Source organism: Aquarana catesbeiana, linkage group LG01, assembly GCF_042186555.1.
Source record: "Aquarana catesbeiana isolate 2022-GZ linkage group LG01, ASM4218655v1, whole genome shotgun sequence".
Taxonomy (NCBI): Eukaryota; Metazoa; Chordata; class Amphibia; order Anura; family Ranidae; genus Aquarana; species Aquarana catesbeiana.
Genome location: NC_133324.1, coordinates 891,247,502 through 891,265,263, shown reverse-complemented (window position 1 = coordinate 891,265,263; position 17,762 = coordinate 891,247,502). Strand labels below are relative to the sequence as shown.

The following is a 17,762-nucleotide window of genomic DNA, read 5'->3' as shown; positions in this document are numbered from 1 at the left end:
TTTCACTGTGGGCTGTAATGTAGGCCATACATGGGTCAAATTCCGAACAAATTTTCTTTAGAAAATCAGAAACTGTGCGTTTTGTGATCCGATGGTGGCACTATTGATTTCGAAATTCAACCAACCAAGCCTTCAATTTCACCTCGTTGCTACAGAAAATAATTTTCTGATCTTGTGCTCATGCGCATTTCTTTTTCGATTAGATTTCTCACACGATTCTCCCATCATTGCTTGGAAAACCGTTCGCTTTTAAAAAAAAAATTCCAACATGCCTGATCACCCAAATTCGATGGCCGTATGAAAATCGACTGTTGCTGCAGCCCACTAATGGTGCGAAAATTCTTGGATAAGATTTTCGAAAGAAAATTCTTTTGGAATTTGGCCCATGTATGGGCCGGCTTTAGTGTAAATCTTATCAGTGTGGTTAATGTTTAAAACCTTTGTTCTTATTGAATGGTTTGTAACTATATAATGTATGTACATGAGGTTGTCCATATTTTGTCATTACATGCTGCAGGCAGGATTTGCCTTTTGATAGACAGGGTCTTTCCAATTAAACACAGTACACTCTATACAGCCTGTATTAACTTGAAACGCCCACAAAGCTCTTGGTTACCAGACACCATATAGCAGCGGCGGCCCGTGCATTAAGGGCGCACGGACACCGCCCTCTCTCTCCTGCCACACCTCTATCACCAATAGATAGATTCATGCATTCCATGAATCTATCTATAGCCGCCGCTGCCGCCCCCTGTTCAGGCGCCCGGCCCTTTTTCAGGCACAGGGAGCCTGAATTACAGTGGCGGGGGGTGGTTTTGAAGCACCTGATTAGAGCCATAGGCTCTAATAGGTGTCAAAAAAGGTGACCTGCGAGCACCATTCTGGGCGCTCACAGGTCACTCAGCTGTGTTAGAAAAGCGAATAATTATATTCGCTTTCCTAACACTAAACCGCCTCTCCGCCAATCAGGTGCTCCGATCTGTTACCCGTCACCTGATTGGCTAAAATGACAGGCACTGCGATTGGACACCAGGCGTCCAATCATAGCAGAGGATGGGAAGAGAGGACAGGAGAAGACATCGAGGAGCTGTTCCACCGAGACAGGTAAGTGCAACCGGCGGGCCGGCGGGGGGGCACTGGCAGCATTTGATATGGCACAGTGGGAGCAATTGATGGGCATAGTGGCGGCAATTGATGGGCACAGTATCGACAATTGATGAGCACAGTGGCGGCAATTGATGGGCACAGTGCTGGTTTGATGGCACAGTGGCTGCGTTTGATGGGCACAGTGGCTGCATTTTATGGGGCACAGTGGCTGCATTTGATGATACAGTGGCGGCAAATGATGGGCACAGTGGCTGCGTTTAATGGCACAGCGGGGGCAATTGATGGGCACGGCTGCATTTTATGGGGGCACAGTGGCTGCGTTTGAGGGGCACAGTGGCTGCGTTTGAGGGGCACAGTGGCTGCGTTTGATGGGCACAGTGGCTGCGTTTGATGGGCACAGTGGCTGCATTTTATGGGGCACAGTGGCTGCGTTTGGCACAGTGGTGGCAATTGATGGGCACAGTGGCTGAGTTTGATGGGCACAGTGGCGGCAATTGATGGGCACAGTGGCTGCGTTTTATGGGGCAGAGTGGCTCCATTTTATGGGGCTCAGTGGCTGCGATTGATAGCACAGTGGCTGCAATTGATGGTTTTTTTTTTTCAGAATTTTTCAGTCTGTTTGCGCCCCCCATAAATTTTGAGCATCAGCCGCCACTGCCATATAGTCTGTTACCTAGGCTTTAGGTCATGTGACAAAGCACAAGAAAATACGTTTATTCAGAAAATGGAAGGGTGTCCTTTTTAATTTGTTAAAGTTGGCATGTATCTGATTGATTCATAAGAAATAAAAATAAAATGTAAAATGCACATAGCTATTTATTATCTAGGTGTTCTGATTATTTTTATCCTCTCTGGAATTCTCCTTTAACATTGTCCCTGTTTGCTGCACCACCAAGAAGCGTGGCTGTGACAGTGTGGAGCAATCTTAGTGGCCTCAATGTAAATGTGTAATCGCAAGAAGAAAGAGTAGAGAATCTGACAGCTTTGTTTTCCTAAGGTTCCGTTCACACCTAGGCATTCCAGATTATGGGTGGAACCGCCGCAATTCTGCTTGTGATTCCTAAATCACCACAAAATGCGGGACGCGCTTGCGATCCTGTTACTTTCAATAGCACCCCAGTCGAGGCGCGATTTTGCTACGATTGTTGCCCAACAAATCGCAAAACAAAAACACGGGATGCCTGTCACCCAAAAAGAAATTCCGGAACTGCTGCAGAATAAAAAAAGCCAGTTCTTCTGCTTATGGTGTGACTTTATGGAGAGCTATGCAGGAGAGAATAGAAGACAGATTTACAGTTGGTATAGAAAAGAATCGCCCCCTCACAAGGTGCTGTGTGTGGTGGGGCCTTGGTTCATTGCAGAGGGCGACGAGCTGCTTAAAAAAAACAAAAAACCCCAAAAAACAGCACAACCTTAGTACCAGTTTCGAAAGATACAGTGGGTATAGAAAAGAATCACCCCCCTTTAAAATAATCACATTTTTTTGCTTTACAGCCTGAAATGAAGCCAGACACAGTTTTTGTTTTATTCAACTGTATTTACTCAGTGCAACCTATAACATCCAAGTGAAATCTATAACACCAAAATTTAAAAAAACGTCAATAACAGAATCACTGAGTTGGAAAAAGGACCACCCCCTTGTGTCAGTATTTTGTTGAACCACGTTTTGCTTTAGGAACTCCAATCATTTTTGTGTTTATTAAAAGTCAGCAGCTACAAAAACTGTCCTAGAATCAAGCGATTTGCTCACTTGAGCCGTCCCTCCCCATGGGCTCCTCTCCCTGGTGCCGGTATTTCAACTGTTGGCAGCTGGCTGTGACAGCTTGTGGCTGCACAGCAGGGTGCCCACTGCACATGCACGAGATGCGTTGCGCCTCCAGAGTTGTCCAGCAGTCTTCTGGGACCTGTGATGTGTCCCAGAAGACTGCAGGGAGGGAGGGAGGGGCGAACTTCCGCTCGGATTGCTAGCAGTGGGAAGTGGGAGCAGGTGCCTGTCAAAACTTGGTACCTGCCCCCCTCCAAAAACAAAATGACATGTCAAATGTGGCAGGGGAGGAGTACTTAAAGTGAAACTTCCCCCTTTTGGAGCTTCACTTTAATTATAACTTTTAGTCTGTTGGGATATGTCTGTACTAACTTTGCCCATCTAGACTTTGCAATATTTGCCCACTCTTCTTTGCAGAACTGCTCAAATTCAGTTCAATTTGATGATGACCGTTTGTGTACTGCAGTCTTCAAGTCATTCCACAGATATTCAATGGAGTTTAAGTCTGGGTTGGGTTCTGACTAGGCCAATCAAGGCCAACTTTTTTCTCCTTCAACAACTGTGTGGTCATATTTTCTGTGTACTTTGGGTCATTGTTATGTTGGAAGGTAAATCTTCTTCCCATTGACAACTTTCTGGCAGAGATTTTCTTCAAGAATTTGATGGTATTTTTCCCCATCGATTTTTCCTTCCATGCTTTACTGTGGGAATGGTGTTATCTGTATGGTGAGCTGTATTGGATTTCCACCAGACATATAATTTGGTGTCGAGGCCAAGTAATTACATTTTAGTCTCTTCTGAGCAAAACACCTTTTTTCATGTGGCCTCAGAATCTTCAAGGTGTGTTTTGGCAAAGCTCAGTCGTGACTGCATGTGGCCTTTTTTTGAGAAGTGGCTTTTTTTCTTGCAACCCTCCCATACAAGCCACATTTGTGGAGTATTTGTGATATTGTTGTCACATGCACACCATGACCACTCTTTTTTTCATAAATTCCTGCAACTGCTTCAGGGTTGCTGTAGGCCTCTTGGTAGCCTCTCTGACCAGTTTCCTCCTTGATCTTTCATCCAGTTTGAAGCAACGTCCTAAAGTCATGGGTTTTAATAACATTTTGACTGCTGAAGCCAAAGTTAAGTAGACTTATTTATTATACAAGCATGTAGGTAGACCTAAATGCAGGAAGAGCAGCACAATACATAGTGTTGGATTCAAAAGCATTGCTGAAATATGCTGGGAAATCTAATACAATTTATATGTCCTAAGATGGGTGGGAACCTATCTGATTTTTCTTTGAAGTTCCATCTGTGTCTTTTGAATTTACTGAGATGGTAATGGACATTCACGCAGCCATGTTATTTCCAGTAGTTCCAGAAGGTTTAAATAGCATTCTAACACAAGAAATACAGCTATACAACTTCTAACAAAATATACATCCAAAAAAATCTGCCTAACTACTTCCCGGCCACGCTATAGCCGAATGACGGCTACAGCATGGCCAACCAGTTCTAGGAGGGCGTCCTATGACGTCCTCCTGTGATTTTGAGTGGGCGGCGAGCTCTGTGATTGCTGTGTCCTTGGTACACAGCTTATCACAGATTGGGGTAAAGGGCCAATCACAGCGGCCTCTTACCATGTGATCAGTCTTGTCCAATCACAGCTGATCACGATGTAAACACAAGCCGATTATCGGCCTTCCTTTCCTCATGCTGAAAGTGGAGAGGAGAGGAGAGCCGGTGACCGGCTTGTGTGAAAGGGACATCTACACTGATAATCAGGGCACTAATTTTCAGGATCCTGAATATCAGTGCAGCCCCAACAGTGACCATCAGTGCTACCAATCAGTGCTGCCCTCTCAGTGTCACCTATCCATGACTTCTCATTGGTGCCCATCAGTGCACCCTATCAGCGCACATCAGTGAAGGAGAAAAATTAACAGTTTATAAAATTTTATAACACACTATGAAAAACTTTTAATTTTTTTCCCCAAAATTTTTGGTCTTTTTTCATTTATTTATCAAAAATGAAAAACCCAGTGGTGATTAAATACCACCAAAAAAAAGCTCTTTTTGTCTGAAAAAAATGATAAACATTTCATATGGGTACAGTGTAGCATGACTGCACAATTGTCATTCAATGTATGTCAGCGCTGAAAGCTGAAAAATGACCTGGGCAGGAAGGGGGTAAAAGTGCCCGGTAGGCAAGTGGTCAATCAGAAATAAATGTTTGATAAATAAAATGGCTGTTCCACTTTCCCTCTCAGTATGTGGTCGGGGGTGGGATGTATCACACACTTTTTACAGCCCTTTGGCCACCTTTGTAAACGTGGCCCGTGGGACATTTTTTAAATATACTTTTTCTCTTGAGACACTGATGGAGTTGAAAGCCAGCCTAACACTTGTCAGCAGACCAATGACTATGACTGCACCAGAAAGAAGAAGCAGGAGGGTTACAGCAACCTTCTACACTTTCAGGAAATGTAAAAGCTTGCAGATTAGAGTGCTTCAGCGATCCTTTAGAATGCCTGCCCCATGTAAGCTCCTGGTGTTCTTGAAAGCTGGACTTATTACTCAATTAAATACAGCTGAAATAAATGTAGTGGCTGTTCACCTGCCAGATTGAGGTTCGGTTCACAATGCTGCGCTGTCCAACATCGCATTGAACTTGCACCGCTCCGCGGTGCAAATCACATGCAATATCTGTGCAATGCAAATTCAGCCATACAAATTGTATGGCTGAATTTGCATTGCATTCGGACCAAAGGTGGTGGTGCAGGACCTTTTTTTTTTTTTTTTTTTTTTTTTTTGGGTCTGCACCAGTATCGGATTGCATTGGTACTCACACCCATGTGATCTGATTCCTGTTCGAATTGACAGTTCACACTGCGATATGCGAACCAATCTGATGTAGGATCCTCCACTCAAAGAGGGGCTTTAAACCAGAGTGCTTGTGTCTCATTACCTCCAGGAAGAGAAGAGCCCCAGGTGCTGACTAAATGCTGATGCAAGTAGAAGAGGACAAGAAGACCTGGACAGCCGCACACCGGAATGGATAAATCCGTCTTTTTATTCAAAATACAGGATCATGGGGTACACAAAACACGACTGTGGGGAAGGTACAAAAATAGCTGACGCGTTTCGCACTTACACCAAGTGCTTACTCATAGCTCTGAGTAAGCTCTTGGTGTAAGTGCGAAACGCGTCAGCTATTTTTGTACCAGCCCACAGTCGTGTTTTGTGTACCCCATGATCCTGTATTTTGAATAAAAAGACAGATTTATCCATTCCGGTGTGCGGCTGTCCAGGTCTTCTTGTCCTCTTCTACATGCAAACCAATCTGGGGGTGTCATTAACTTTTTTATTCACACTCTCAGTGGTTTGCATAAGGCAGTGTGAGCTGCGGGCGATGCGGGAACCCACAGTGGATTTGCAAGGTTCCCGCATCGCACCAATATGAACCGAGCCTGAGGGAATTTTGTTTAATCAGTCTTGTGATCCAAGACAGCATTGCAGTGTACAGATGTCATCACTTTGCCTTTTCCTCATGTCAGCTTGTCCTCTGTGTTAGACTGATAGCAGTGCACCAGAGCTTGACTAAGGCCGGCCATACACTGTTTGATCCATTAATGGGCATGTTGAATGTACCAAGATGATCAACCAGCCTACTAGATTTGCTTGCGATTATCCCAAGCAGCTGCTATAGTTGCTAGCGATAATCACTGTCTTCTCTCAGTGGGGGGACAGCTTACCCTGACCGCTCCCACCAGGAAAAGACAATTGCCCGACAATAGGAATTCCCCTATCAATACTGTCTGTGTTGATGGGGGAAGCATGTGAATTTCTTTCCTGCAACCCGTGGTTCCAGGATAGAAATTCACACCGTCTATGGCCAGCCTATCTCCTGGTGCTGGCCTGGTCTCCTCCAGTCTGCTGGACGGAAGATAACTGTAGGAAGATAAAAAGGCAAATTCAGATACTAATTGCTTTTAAAACACACATATAGTTATTATGCATATATATCTGCACTAATCGATGTTTTTTTTTTGGATCTTCCTGGATTCCAGCTTTACACTGATCACTCTCAACATGCATATCTAAAAAGCCTTAGAAACACTAAGGATTCCCTTTAAAGATAAAATAACAAGCGAAACAGCCAGAAAATGACCGTGACTGTAAACCATAGGCATAAATAATTCATGTTTCTCTTCCCGCTCTGATATTTTTCTCCCAGTAATTTCATGCAATAAAGTGTATATTTTACTGCCGGTACAAGTCTGTTACATATAAGAAATACAACTTTCATTTAAGTGTGATGGTTCTTTTCTGAGCTAAATAAATAATGTTGCTCACGGTTCTCATTTCTTCAGATATGCTGTTATTGCTTTGAATGATTTAATTTAAGAAGGACCTGTCACTTCCACACAGCAACGTATTGAATTGCACCTGTTCTACTCACTGTGGAACCTAAGGGGTTAATCCTCTGCATTGTATAAAAAGGCTGTTTTATCTTCTATGCAGAGATCCTCCTCCCCTTCTTCCACTGTCCCCTGATAATTTCCTGATAACACAAAGGGGGTTATTTACTAAAGGTAAATCCACTCTGCACTACAAGTGCACTTGGAAGTGCAATCGCTGTAGATCTGAGGGGAAGCTCTGAAATGAAGGGAAGCTCTGCTGATTTTATCATCCAAACATGTGCAAGCAAAAATGCTGTTTTTTATTTTCCTTGCATGTCCCCCTCAGATCTACAGCGGCTGCACTTCCAAATGCACATGCAGTGCACTTGTAGTGCAAAGTGGATTTGTCTTTAGCAAATAACCCCCACAGGCTATGGAGTCAGGCTGCACATGCTCAGTTTGGTGTGAATTGCTAGAGAGGTTTTTTCTTATCTTGGGAGAGTGCATGTGATCAGCACAGGGCCAATCAGCACTGTCCAGACAGAGGGGTGGGGCTCTTGCAGTCTCATAGGACCATCAGAAAACTCCTCCTACAAGCTTTAACCAGTGCTGGGCTAGACAAAGATAGAAGTCACAAGACTGCTATAACTGCTGATGAGAAAAGGTATTTAGCAGTTTATATTTACTAAAATACTGTGTAGTGTGGGAGACCAGATATAGTGAATGCAGGGTCCTGGATTTAGTTACCCTTTAAGGCCTGCTTACTGTTCAGATATAGTAACGCCTCTCATACAGTAGCAGCTGGACCTTGTTCACATGGGGCATACTATAACGTGCACGCGGCCAGAGCTGTGTTTACCCGCATGGGGGATGCACAGGTGATCCATGCATCCCCATGCAGGCAGTCCTGTTGCTGTCAAATGGGACGCAGCAGCTGCACGGACACAACCGCTGCTCCCTATGTGATATCCATGTGGATTCGGGTGTATGGCCCCAAACTCACATAGTCTGTTTTTGTAACAGTGCTGGGGTCTGTGGCCAATCGCTAGGCTGGAGCACCTTCACATGGCTGAAGAGCTGATGTTATTGTTCCTTTTAAGCTGGCCATACACTGATCGGAATTCGGCCTGTTCAAAAGGACTAGCAGAATTTTGATCAGTGTGTGGCTGTCCCTGCTTAACAGTGCCTCTTTAAAGCCGACAGTCGTTCAATATAACAGCTAAGCAGCTAGAATATTCAGAACTTGGCCAAAATTGGAAGCCCCAGTAATCCCCCTTTGGATAAGACTCATTGTATATAAAGGAGCATGGTATTTACGACCAGCTTAAACTTTTTTTTTCTCTTTTTTACCTTAATGCATCCCTGCATTATGGTAAAACATCTTCCTGTCTACAACCCCTACCCTCACTACTTATCTGAGCCCGATCTCGGTCCAGCACTATGCTCAGGAGCATCGGACTGGACTCAGAGCAGCAGGAGGCATTGGCTCAATCAAATCGAGTAACGAGGGGGTGGAGGGCAAGACCAATCCACACAGTGTACTGTGTGTGTCAATAGACACACACAGTATGGCTCAGGATCAAGTCTGCATGAGTAGGGGGGTTACTCGAGGGCAGGAAGAGCAAGGAGCTCCAGCAAGGGACCCCACCCAGAAGATGAGGATCAGGGCTGCTCTGTGCAAAACCATTACACAGAACAGGTATGACATGTTTGTTCTTAAAAAAAAAAAAAAAAGTTCCTTTACAGTCACTTTAATTTCCTCCTGGGGGCCCAAAATTGTAAGACATTTTTCTTTTTTGTTTTTAAGAAAGAGTGTTTAATACAAAAATACACAGGTATATGCAGTGCTGGGACAAGATAATCCAGTGCCCAGGGCAATTATGCGTGAGACTATGAGGAAGAGTGAGAGAGAGAGAGCACAGCCGGCTCCTCCTCCCGGTTCTATCCTCCTCTATCTCCTGCTTCCAGCGCTGGGCTGGTAGAAATAGCAATACCTCTGTCACTATTCCTGTCAGGCTTATAGTAGAAGGAACTTGCAGTGCCCCCATTCCTACAATACACGCTGCGCCCAGGGCAGTCACCCCTTTTGCACACCCCTTGTCCCGGCCTTGGGTATATTACTCTTTACACTTTACCTTATTTTACCTGAATTTTTTAAGCACTTTAGGGGCATATTTTTTTAAGCAGTGAATTTGACATTCACCAAACATTCACTGCAGGATGATCAATCACCATAATTTAAAACACACGTTTCAGAAAGATACGCTTGCAGAAAATGTTTGGTGAATGTCACATTCACTGCTTTATAAATATACTCCTTAATTTTTCTTAATTTCAGCATCCTGTAATCCTATGAACAACAGTACTGGGAAAGGGATGGGCTGCACTAGGGACCACTCAGGTCCTGTTGCCCTGTACATGTGGGTAACGGTAAGGCCCCTTTCACACTGACGGACCGTTCAGGTCCGCCTGTCAGTTTTGTTGGCGGACCTGAACGGGCGCTCCATGCTAGTTTATGGAGCAACGGATGTCAGCGGTGACATGTCCGCTGACATCCAACCCGATCCGCTAAAATCAGATAGATGGCCCTACATTCGCATCCGTCCCTGGCGGATCGAATCCGGTGAGATCTGAAGAAAACGGACATGCTGTCCGTTTTCGTCCGATCTCTCCATAGCAACCAGCGGCGCTCGACAAGCCCCTCCCCGCTCAGTGAGCAGAGAGGGACCTGTCATCCGCTGGCTCAGCAGGGATCAACGAAGAGATCTCCCGCTGAGCTGGCGGACAGAGGCGGACTCCGTGGCAACGGATCCGCCTCGTGAGAATGAAGCCTAAGAAGAAAGTGACAGGAGGAGAGAGCAGAGGGATGACTTTATCAGTGGGCTGCTGCTGTTTCTCCTTCATTGTCCAATTAGCAGGCTTGGGGTGTCTTTTTGTCCAGTGTTATTGAACAAGTGGGGCTGCTGCTGCCCCTGGAGGTCAAAGATCTGACTTTGGAGTCTGCCAAGTGTGCTTGAGGACTGTACAGAATTGCAGATCCATTGTCAGTTTTAACATTTTGTATTTTATCTGTGTTTAGCTGATTGAGATCAGCTTTAAGATTTCTACTAACTTGTGTCTGTCTCTGCAGTGTTTGGCTGCCGGCTCAATCATAATGAACCGGGAAATAGAGAGCATGGCCATGAGACCGCTGGCTAAAGACCTTACCAGAAGCCTGGAGGAGGTCAGAAACATCATCCGCGACCAGGCCCTCAGGGATCTAAACATGTACACAGAGAAAATTAAGGACTCCCTTCGGCATTTCGATATTCTCTTTGCAGAGTTTGAATTAAGGTAAAACCATTCTAAAGCTTCTTTTATATTCTTATTCTGTTATTATTTTTATATTTTTTTTAGCTTGACACAAGTTTATAATTTCCCATCTGTAATTGCCTTTTTTTTTTTGTTCTGTTTTGTTCCTGTTTTTGTCTTTTTTTTTTCCATCTAAAGATTGTATTGTAGTGTTGATACATACAGACTGTAATGTGTGTGGCCAGCTTAAAGAGTAACTCCACTTTTGTTGAGAAAATAACCCAATCCCCTCTGGGTGATCAATGTACACTGCTTTGCTGCAGATTCCTACCTTTTGCTGCTCTGAAGAAATAGCTGTAGCACCATGTCCTTTGCAGACTGGCTCTGAATAGTAGGGTATTTTTCATTTTATTCAACTGGTGGACTCTCGGTGTTCTAATAAGAAAAGTTGCAGGCTCTGCATTCCTTTTTAGATGTATTTAACCCTTGGGAAGTATATCACCAAGACTGAAATTCCTATTGCATTGGGTGCCTATATTTTGACTTTTCTGGGGCTGGTCCAGGTTGCCATTGCATTGAATGGCTGCAAATTGAAAAGGAAAAGTAATTTTTCATAACTTTAAAGTGGATGTAAACCTGATTCATGAAATTTGACCTAAGCACATATATCTGCAGTGTTTACTTATCCCTCTCCAAAGCACCAAGTCCCATGTGTTTCTGCTGCTCCGTTCCTCTGTTATCAGCATGATAACTTCTGATAAGTTCTCAGACAATTGAGATAAAACCAGCCTAAAATTTGTGTTGGGTGGGTGCCATAAATAGATTAACAGAGATCTGGTCTATTCACAGCACATTGCTTCCTTCTTCTACCTATGTGGAGATGGGTGTGTGCCTTTCCTCCAATCAGCTGTCATACAGTGTATGCCAAGAATCCACTCCCAGTGCTGAACAGGAAGAGAAAATCTCTAACATGATGTGCACTTTCTAAAGAATATAGTAAGCTAAAGACAGAAGATATGCATGTAAAACTTATTTAGGGAGATTTGTTTCATCTCCGTGTATCATCTGAGGCTGTTCACTTCACTGGGTATATGTGAGGGTTTACATCCACTTTAATTTACAACATGGCTTATGTAGTAATGTGTTTGATATAATATTTTTATGTGCTATATTTTTCCCACGAAAGTGAAATTACCCATTTAGAAATGCAGAAGAAAGGTGGAGACTCCGTAGTAGCGGTGAGGGACAGAGCCGGTCCAGCAGGGTATTGAGTTCAGTAGTGGAGGACCGAAATTTCAGGATGCACTTGGCCGAAATCAAAATTGACGTTTTTTTTTAAAATATAGAGTATGTCACAAAAGTGAGTGCACCCCTCACATTTTTTGGAAATATTTTATTATATTTTTTCATGTGACAACACTGAAGAAATGACACTTTGCTACAGTGTAAAGTAGTGAGTGTACAGCTTGTATAACAATGTAAATTTGCTGTCCCCTCAAAATAACTCAACACGCAGCCATTAATGTCTATATCGCTGGCAACAAAAGTGAGTACACCCCTAAGTGAAAATGTCCAAATTGGGCCCAAAGTGTCAATATTTTGTGTGGCCACCATTATTTTCCAGCACTGCCTTAACCCTCTTGGGCATGGAGTTCACCAGAGCTTCACAGGTTACCACTGGAGTCCTCTTCCACTCTGCCATTATCAGCACTTTTTTCTTTCGGCACAAAGCTGAAAACCCCATTTTCAGCAGCCAAAATTTTGGTGCATCACTGGAGTTCAGCCCATCAGTATCTTAAAACCTGGTGTGCCAAGCACAGTAAACACATTTCATCTTTTTTTTTAAGGTTGATCAGTCAGATCATTGAGCAGTGATTAGTTGCTCTGTACCTTGCATACTGTTGATCTTGATTTTGTCAATTAAGCCCAGTAGTGAGTTTACAGTATATACGACATAAACCGCTTAAAGTGGAACTAAACCCTCCTGTCCTTTTCATCCAAGGAAGCTGCCATGTTGGCCTGGGTTTGATCTCTAGTTATCATGATGCTGCACGTGTGATCAGTTATGACGCCAGCCATTTGATGGTTTGACAGTTTGGTTGAGAGTACAGGCAACTGTGACAGCATGCCTTTATTGTAACGGTTTATTTCGTCTTTAAAATCCATTAGAAATCTTGCAAATTCAAATATCACACTGTGAATTGTACTTAAAGTGAAACTAAACCCACTTATCCTTTAAGACCGAGAAAGTCCCCATCTTGGCATCGGTTTGATCTGCAGTTGCCATGGTGCTGAACATGTGATCAGTTATGACACCAGCCATTTGATGGCTTTACAGTTCTGTTGAGAGCACAAGCATCTGTGACAATTAATCATTCATGGCACGTCTTGAAGGCAACTGTTTTGAGGGCTAGTTAAAGCAGAACCAAACCCATCAATTTACCGGGTTCCTCAAACAGTCAAGACATGTTGTGATTGATAACTGTGCTTTCACACTGAAAGCGCTGGCTGTTAGCGCTAAAGTGCCACTTGTTTTAGCGGCGCTATTTAAGCAGCGCTTTTGCGCCGCTTTTCGGCCGCTAGCGGGGTGCTTTTAACTAGAAAAAAAGGGTTAAAAACTCCCGTTTTGTGGCACATTCAAAACTCTTTTTTCAGGCGCTTTGAAAGCACTGCCTATTCATTCCAATGGGCAGGGCATTTTAGGAGCGTTAAATACGGCGCTCCCAACCCGCCCCAAAGATGCTGCTTGCGGGACTTTTCAGAACGCCCCACAAGTGCACCGCCTGAGTTTGAAAAGTCACACTGAAATGAATAGGAGGTGGTTTTGAGGCACTTAGAGGCTACAGTGCCTGAAAACTGCCCCAGTATGAAAGGGGTCTCAAAGTTGCCTATTTTTCTCTCAAATTAGCCAAGAAGCCATCAAATGGTGTCATAACTGATCACATGTGCAGCACCATGATAACCACAGATCAAACAGAGGATAAGACGGCGGCTTCCCTGTCTGTGAAGGATAAGAGGGTTTAGTTCCACTTTAACTTGGGGACCTCACACCAGCATCCCAGAATTTATTGTGCATTTCATTTTGGGATGTGGAGTGTTCAGAGCTCCTACTTAGATCTCAAGTTCAAGATTGCATGCAGAGTGTTAAAAGAGATTGACGGGCTGTCTGGGAGCACAGGAGAAGAAGCCTGTCTGAGTAAGAGAAATAAAATGTGTGTCCCATTTAGAATGCATGACAAGTTTCCTTTAATTAAAAAAAAAAAAAAGTCCTCATTGTACTACTTTTGCTCATATTGCAGTTATGTGTCGGCCATGGTCCCTGTGAAAACTCCAAAGGAGTACTACGTTCAGCAGGAAGTAATAGTCCTATTCTGTGAAACTGTAGAAAGGTAAGGCTTCCCCACAGGAACATGTTGAGGACATTGAGACTAAGGCCCTGTTCACACTAGTGCGATTTCTCCTGCATCTGCTATCACGCTGCCATGAATGACAATGAAAATCACATAATTCCCTATGCCGCCTATTTACCTCAATGTAAAATGTTGCAGAGCAATTCTTTTTTTCTTTTTCTTTGTTGCAGCATAGTGCATCTTTGGCCCTATAGACTTCAATAGGAGTGCATGGAAAGTGCATGTAAAATGCCTAAAATGTAAAGTGTTACTAAACCCACAACAGTCTGTATACAGTGCCTTGAAAAAGTATTCATACCCCTTGAAATTTTCCACATTTTGCTTGGAAAAGTTGTGCCATACCCTTTCCATTTTCAGATGATGGATTAAACAGTGCTCCGTGAGATGTTCAAAGCTTGGGATATATTTTTTTTATAACCTAACCCTTCTTTAAACTTCTCCACAGCTTTATCCCTGACCTGTATGGTGTGTTCCTTGGCCTTCATGATGCATTCATTAAATTACACACAGGTGGACTTTATTTACTAATTAGGTGACTTCTGAAGGAAATTGGTTTCACTAGATTTTAGTTAGGGGTATCAGAGTAATGGCCCGTACACACGATCCGAATATTGTACGACAGATCTTACGACCCTTTTCGCTTAATAGTCGCAAGTAGAAATTGAATAGGTAGATAAAGTCACGAAAATTCTCGTATGACAGAAAAAAAAATCAGAAGTGATGTCATGCGTTGTAATGTATTTGTATTGTATTTTCGGACGACAACTATACTGACTAAACGAAAATTGTACTATCTGGAATCGTACGAGGAAAATTTTCGTGCATGTCTGATCGAATAATATCAGATGAACTGTCGTGATCGGCTGTCGAAAGTAGTGTACACACGATCCGAAAATCGTATGATTCTTCCTCAGACAAGTGTTTTCATACGATATTCGGATTGTGTGTACGGGCCATAAGCCCACGTTCACATTGGGTCGATTTGGCATGTGATTTGACATGTCGGCTATTGCTGGCAATAGCATTGTCCGAATCGGTGCGACGCCAACTTTGAGGCACAGCACCAATTCCCAAAAGTAGTTCCTGCACTACTTTTGGTGACCTTGGTGGCAATTTTAATAGACATCTGTGCAGGAACCCGCACAGATGTCTCTGAAGTCGGACTGACATGCATGTATGGAATTGTGCGAGTTCAGCTGAACTCGCACGATTTCTAACCCGCAGTCAATGTGAACCTGGGCTTATGGGTAGCTGAGTACAAATTCACGCCACACTTTTCAGATATTTATTTGTAAAAAATGTTTGAAAACCATTTATCATTTTTCCTTCCATTTCACAATTATGTGTCACTTTGTGTTGATCTATCACATAAAATACATTACGCTTTTGGTTGTAACATGACAAAATGAGGAAAATGTCAAGGGGTATGAATACTTTTTCACGGCACTGTATGCAGTAAAGCATGCTTGTCATACTCGCTGTGGAACCTAAGGGGTCAATCCTCTGCAATGTGTAAAAAGGCTGTTTGATCCCGTATTCTCTGATCCTCCCCTTTTTCCACTGTCCCCAATCTATCTGCGGACAGAACAGCACCCTGGGGGCAAGCTGCACATGCTCAATTTGGTGTGTATTACTAGAGAGTTTTTTTTTTTTTTCTTGGGAGGGTACATGTGATCAGCACAGGGCCAATCAGCACTGTCCAGACAGAAGGTCAGGGGGCTTGTTGCCTCAGCGGAGAATAAAAAATCCTCCTACAAGCTTTGCCCAGACACTGATAGAAGTCACAAGACTGCTATATACTGCTATATATTTACTAAAATAATTGCATTTCCATAATCTGTGTACTGTGGGAGACCAGGTATAGTAAATGCAGGGTCCTGGGTTTAGTAACACTTTAAAACCAACAAAGGTATGATTGTACAAGTATGATTTTATAGTATATGTCACACTTTTACCTGGGTTTTAGGTGCATTCAGTTAGCTGCATTTAGAGAATTAGGCCTCGTTTACATGGGCATTTACCTGCATATAACAGGTTCCAGTGGCAAGAATCAGGGGATTCTTGCAGCTGGAATGACAGGTGTATGTGAATAGCTGCAGATGCTCAACCTGTATAAAGTAATTGCAGGCTGACAGCAACCACCACAATTTGCATGTAGCTGTACACTCCGCAGTTTTCTGCAGTTAGGGGCAAACGTCTGCCCCTGGATGCATCTGACCCCATCCACGCTCCTGACACCCATCCCTAACTGCAGGCAACTGCTTGGTCTGTGGCTACATGCAAATAGTGTAGTGACTGCTGTTAGCCTGTCATTACTTTGTAAAAGGGGCTGTTCACTTACACCTACCATTCAGCCACAAGACTCTTCTGATTCTTGCCACTGCAATCTGGTGTATTCAGGTAATTGCAGTTTAAATACTATAAACACGGCAAAACGCATTATAACGCAGGGGAACTTGATCTGGGAAGCATAACGTTTTGTTCTTCACCGATAATTTCTCCTGTGTTTAACCACTTCAATACTGGACACTTCCACCCCCTTCCTGCCCAGGCTATTTTTAAGTTTTCAGCGCTGTCACACTTTGAATGACAATTACTCAATCCTGCAACATTGTACCCAAATTACATTTTTATCATTTTTTTAAAATAGAGATTTCTTTTGTTGGTGTATAATCACCTCTGGGTTGTTTATATTTTTGCAGTATAAACGAAAAAATATAGAAAACTTTGGAAAAAAAAAAGACGTTTTCTTTCTGATATAAAATTTCGCAAATAAATAATCTTCCTAAATTTAGGAATATATATATATTAGGATATATATAATATTTGTTTTTTTTTAATTGATCAATCCTGAAGTTTTGACTGGTTATCTCCTTTCTTGAGGCCCTTAAATGTCAGGACAAATACCCCCAAATTACCATTTCTGGAAATTAGTTACCCCCCCCCAAATATTTAGAAAGAAGCACTGCGAGTTTTTTGACGTTACAATTTTTGGGAAAATGAAATAATTAAATACAATTTAAATGTATTTATTTATTTTCAATCATTTGTAAATGGCATCTATTCATGTGCCATTGTGTACTATTGTGATAGCTGTGATTGGTTACAGAGATCACACGGTACAGGGCCAATCGCAGAGATTACAATAGCACACAATTGCTATGAATGACAAGCTATTGTTTAACTCTTCCCCACTAACCCCCAAAATTATTGGTGTGGTACTTCCTCTTTATTATCGCCTTGTCTTAAGGTAGTGCTTTTTTTTTTTTTTTCCTTTTTTTCTTTTTTTTCCTTTTTTTTTTTTTTTTTCTTTCAGGATCACGGAGATCCTGCTCTCGGGTCATAGTTAATGTTCTGAGAATTGGCTTGTGTCAAATGAAAATCCAAAATATTTTCAGCATGGTGATCACAGAATATGTTGCGTCGTCACTGCTGATCTCCTAACATAAGCCATTAATTAAAATTCCCTCTGGTAAAGAATAAAATCAAATGCTGGAATAGGCATCCAAATGTAAAACGTTATTATCGGACGCACCGCGCTGACCTGCAGATTTATTAAATCCTGCTCTGTGGAGGTTTATGATGTCATTGTAATTGAATTATTTCCTGGCAGAAAAACTGATTTACATTTTCATGCTTTGTGTGTTACCCATTGAAGTAGATTGTCCATTCAAAGAAGAAAGATTTAATCCTCCTTAAGTTGAGCAGAGCTTTGGCTGCTGATACTGAGCGGGGAGCATTATCCGGGGCTCTCGGTAGAGACATCTTCCTGGCTTGTGACAGAAGTCTATTACACTA

The 17,762-nt window shown here is 42.8% G+C and overlaps 1 protein-coding gene across 4 annotated transcripts in view; it reads left to right on the top strand.

Moving 5' to 3' along the window:
- ZFYVE28 (zinc finger FYVE-type containing 28) overlaps positions 1-17,762 on the top strand; it is a 331,742-nt gene that overhangs the window by 181,336 nt on the left and 132,644 nt on the right. For all 4 annotated transcript variants that reach the window (XM_073610911.1, XM_073610909.1, XM_073610908.1 and 1 more), the window contains exons 4-5: positions 10,394-10,596; positions 13,854-13,943. In XM_073610911.1, the coding sequence (XP_073467012.1) occupies positions 10,394-10,596; positions 13,854-13,943 (293 nt within the window). The remainder of the gene's footprint in view (positions 1-10,393; positions 10,597-13,853; positions 13,944-17,762) is intronic.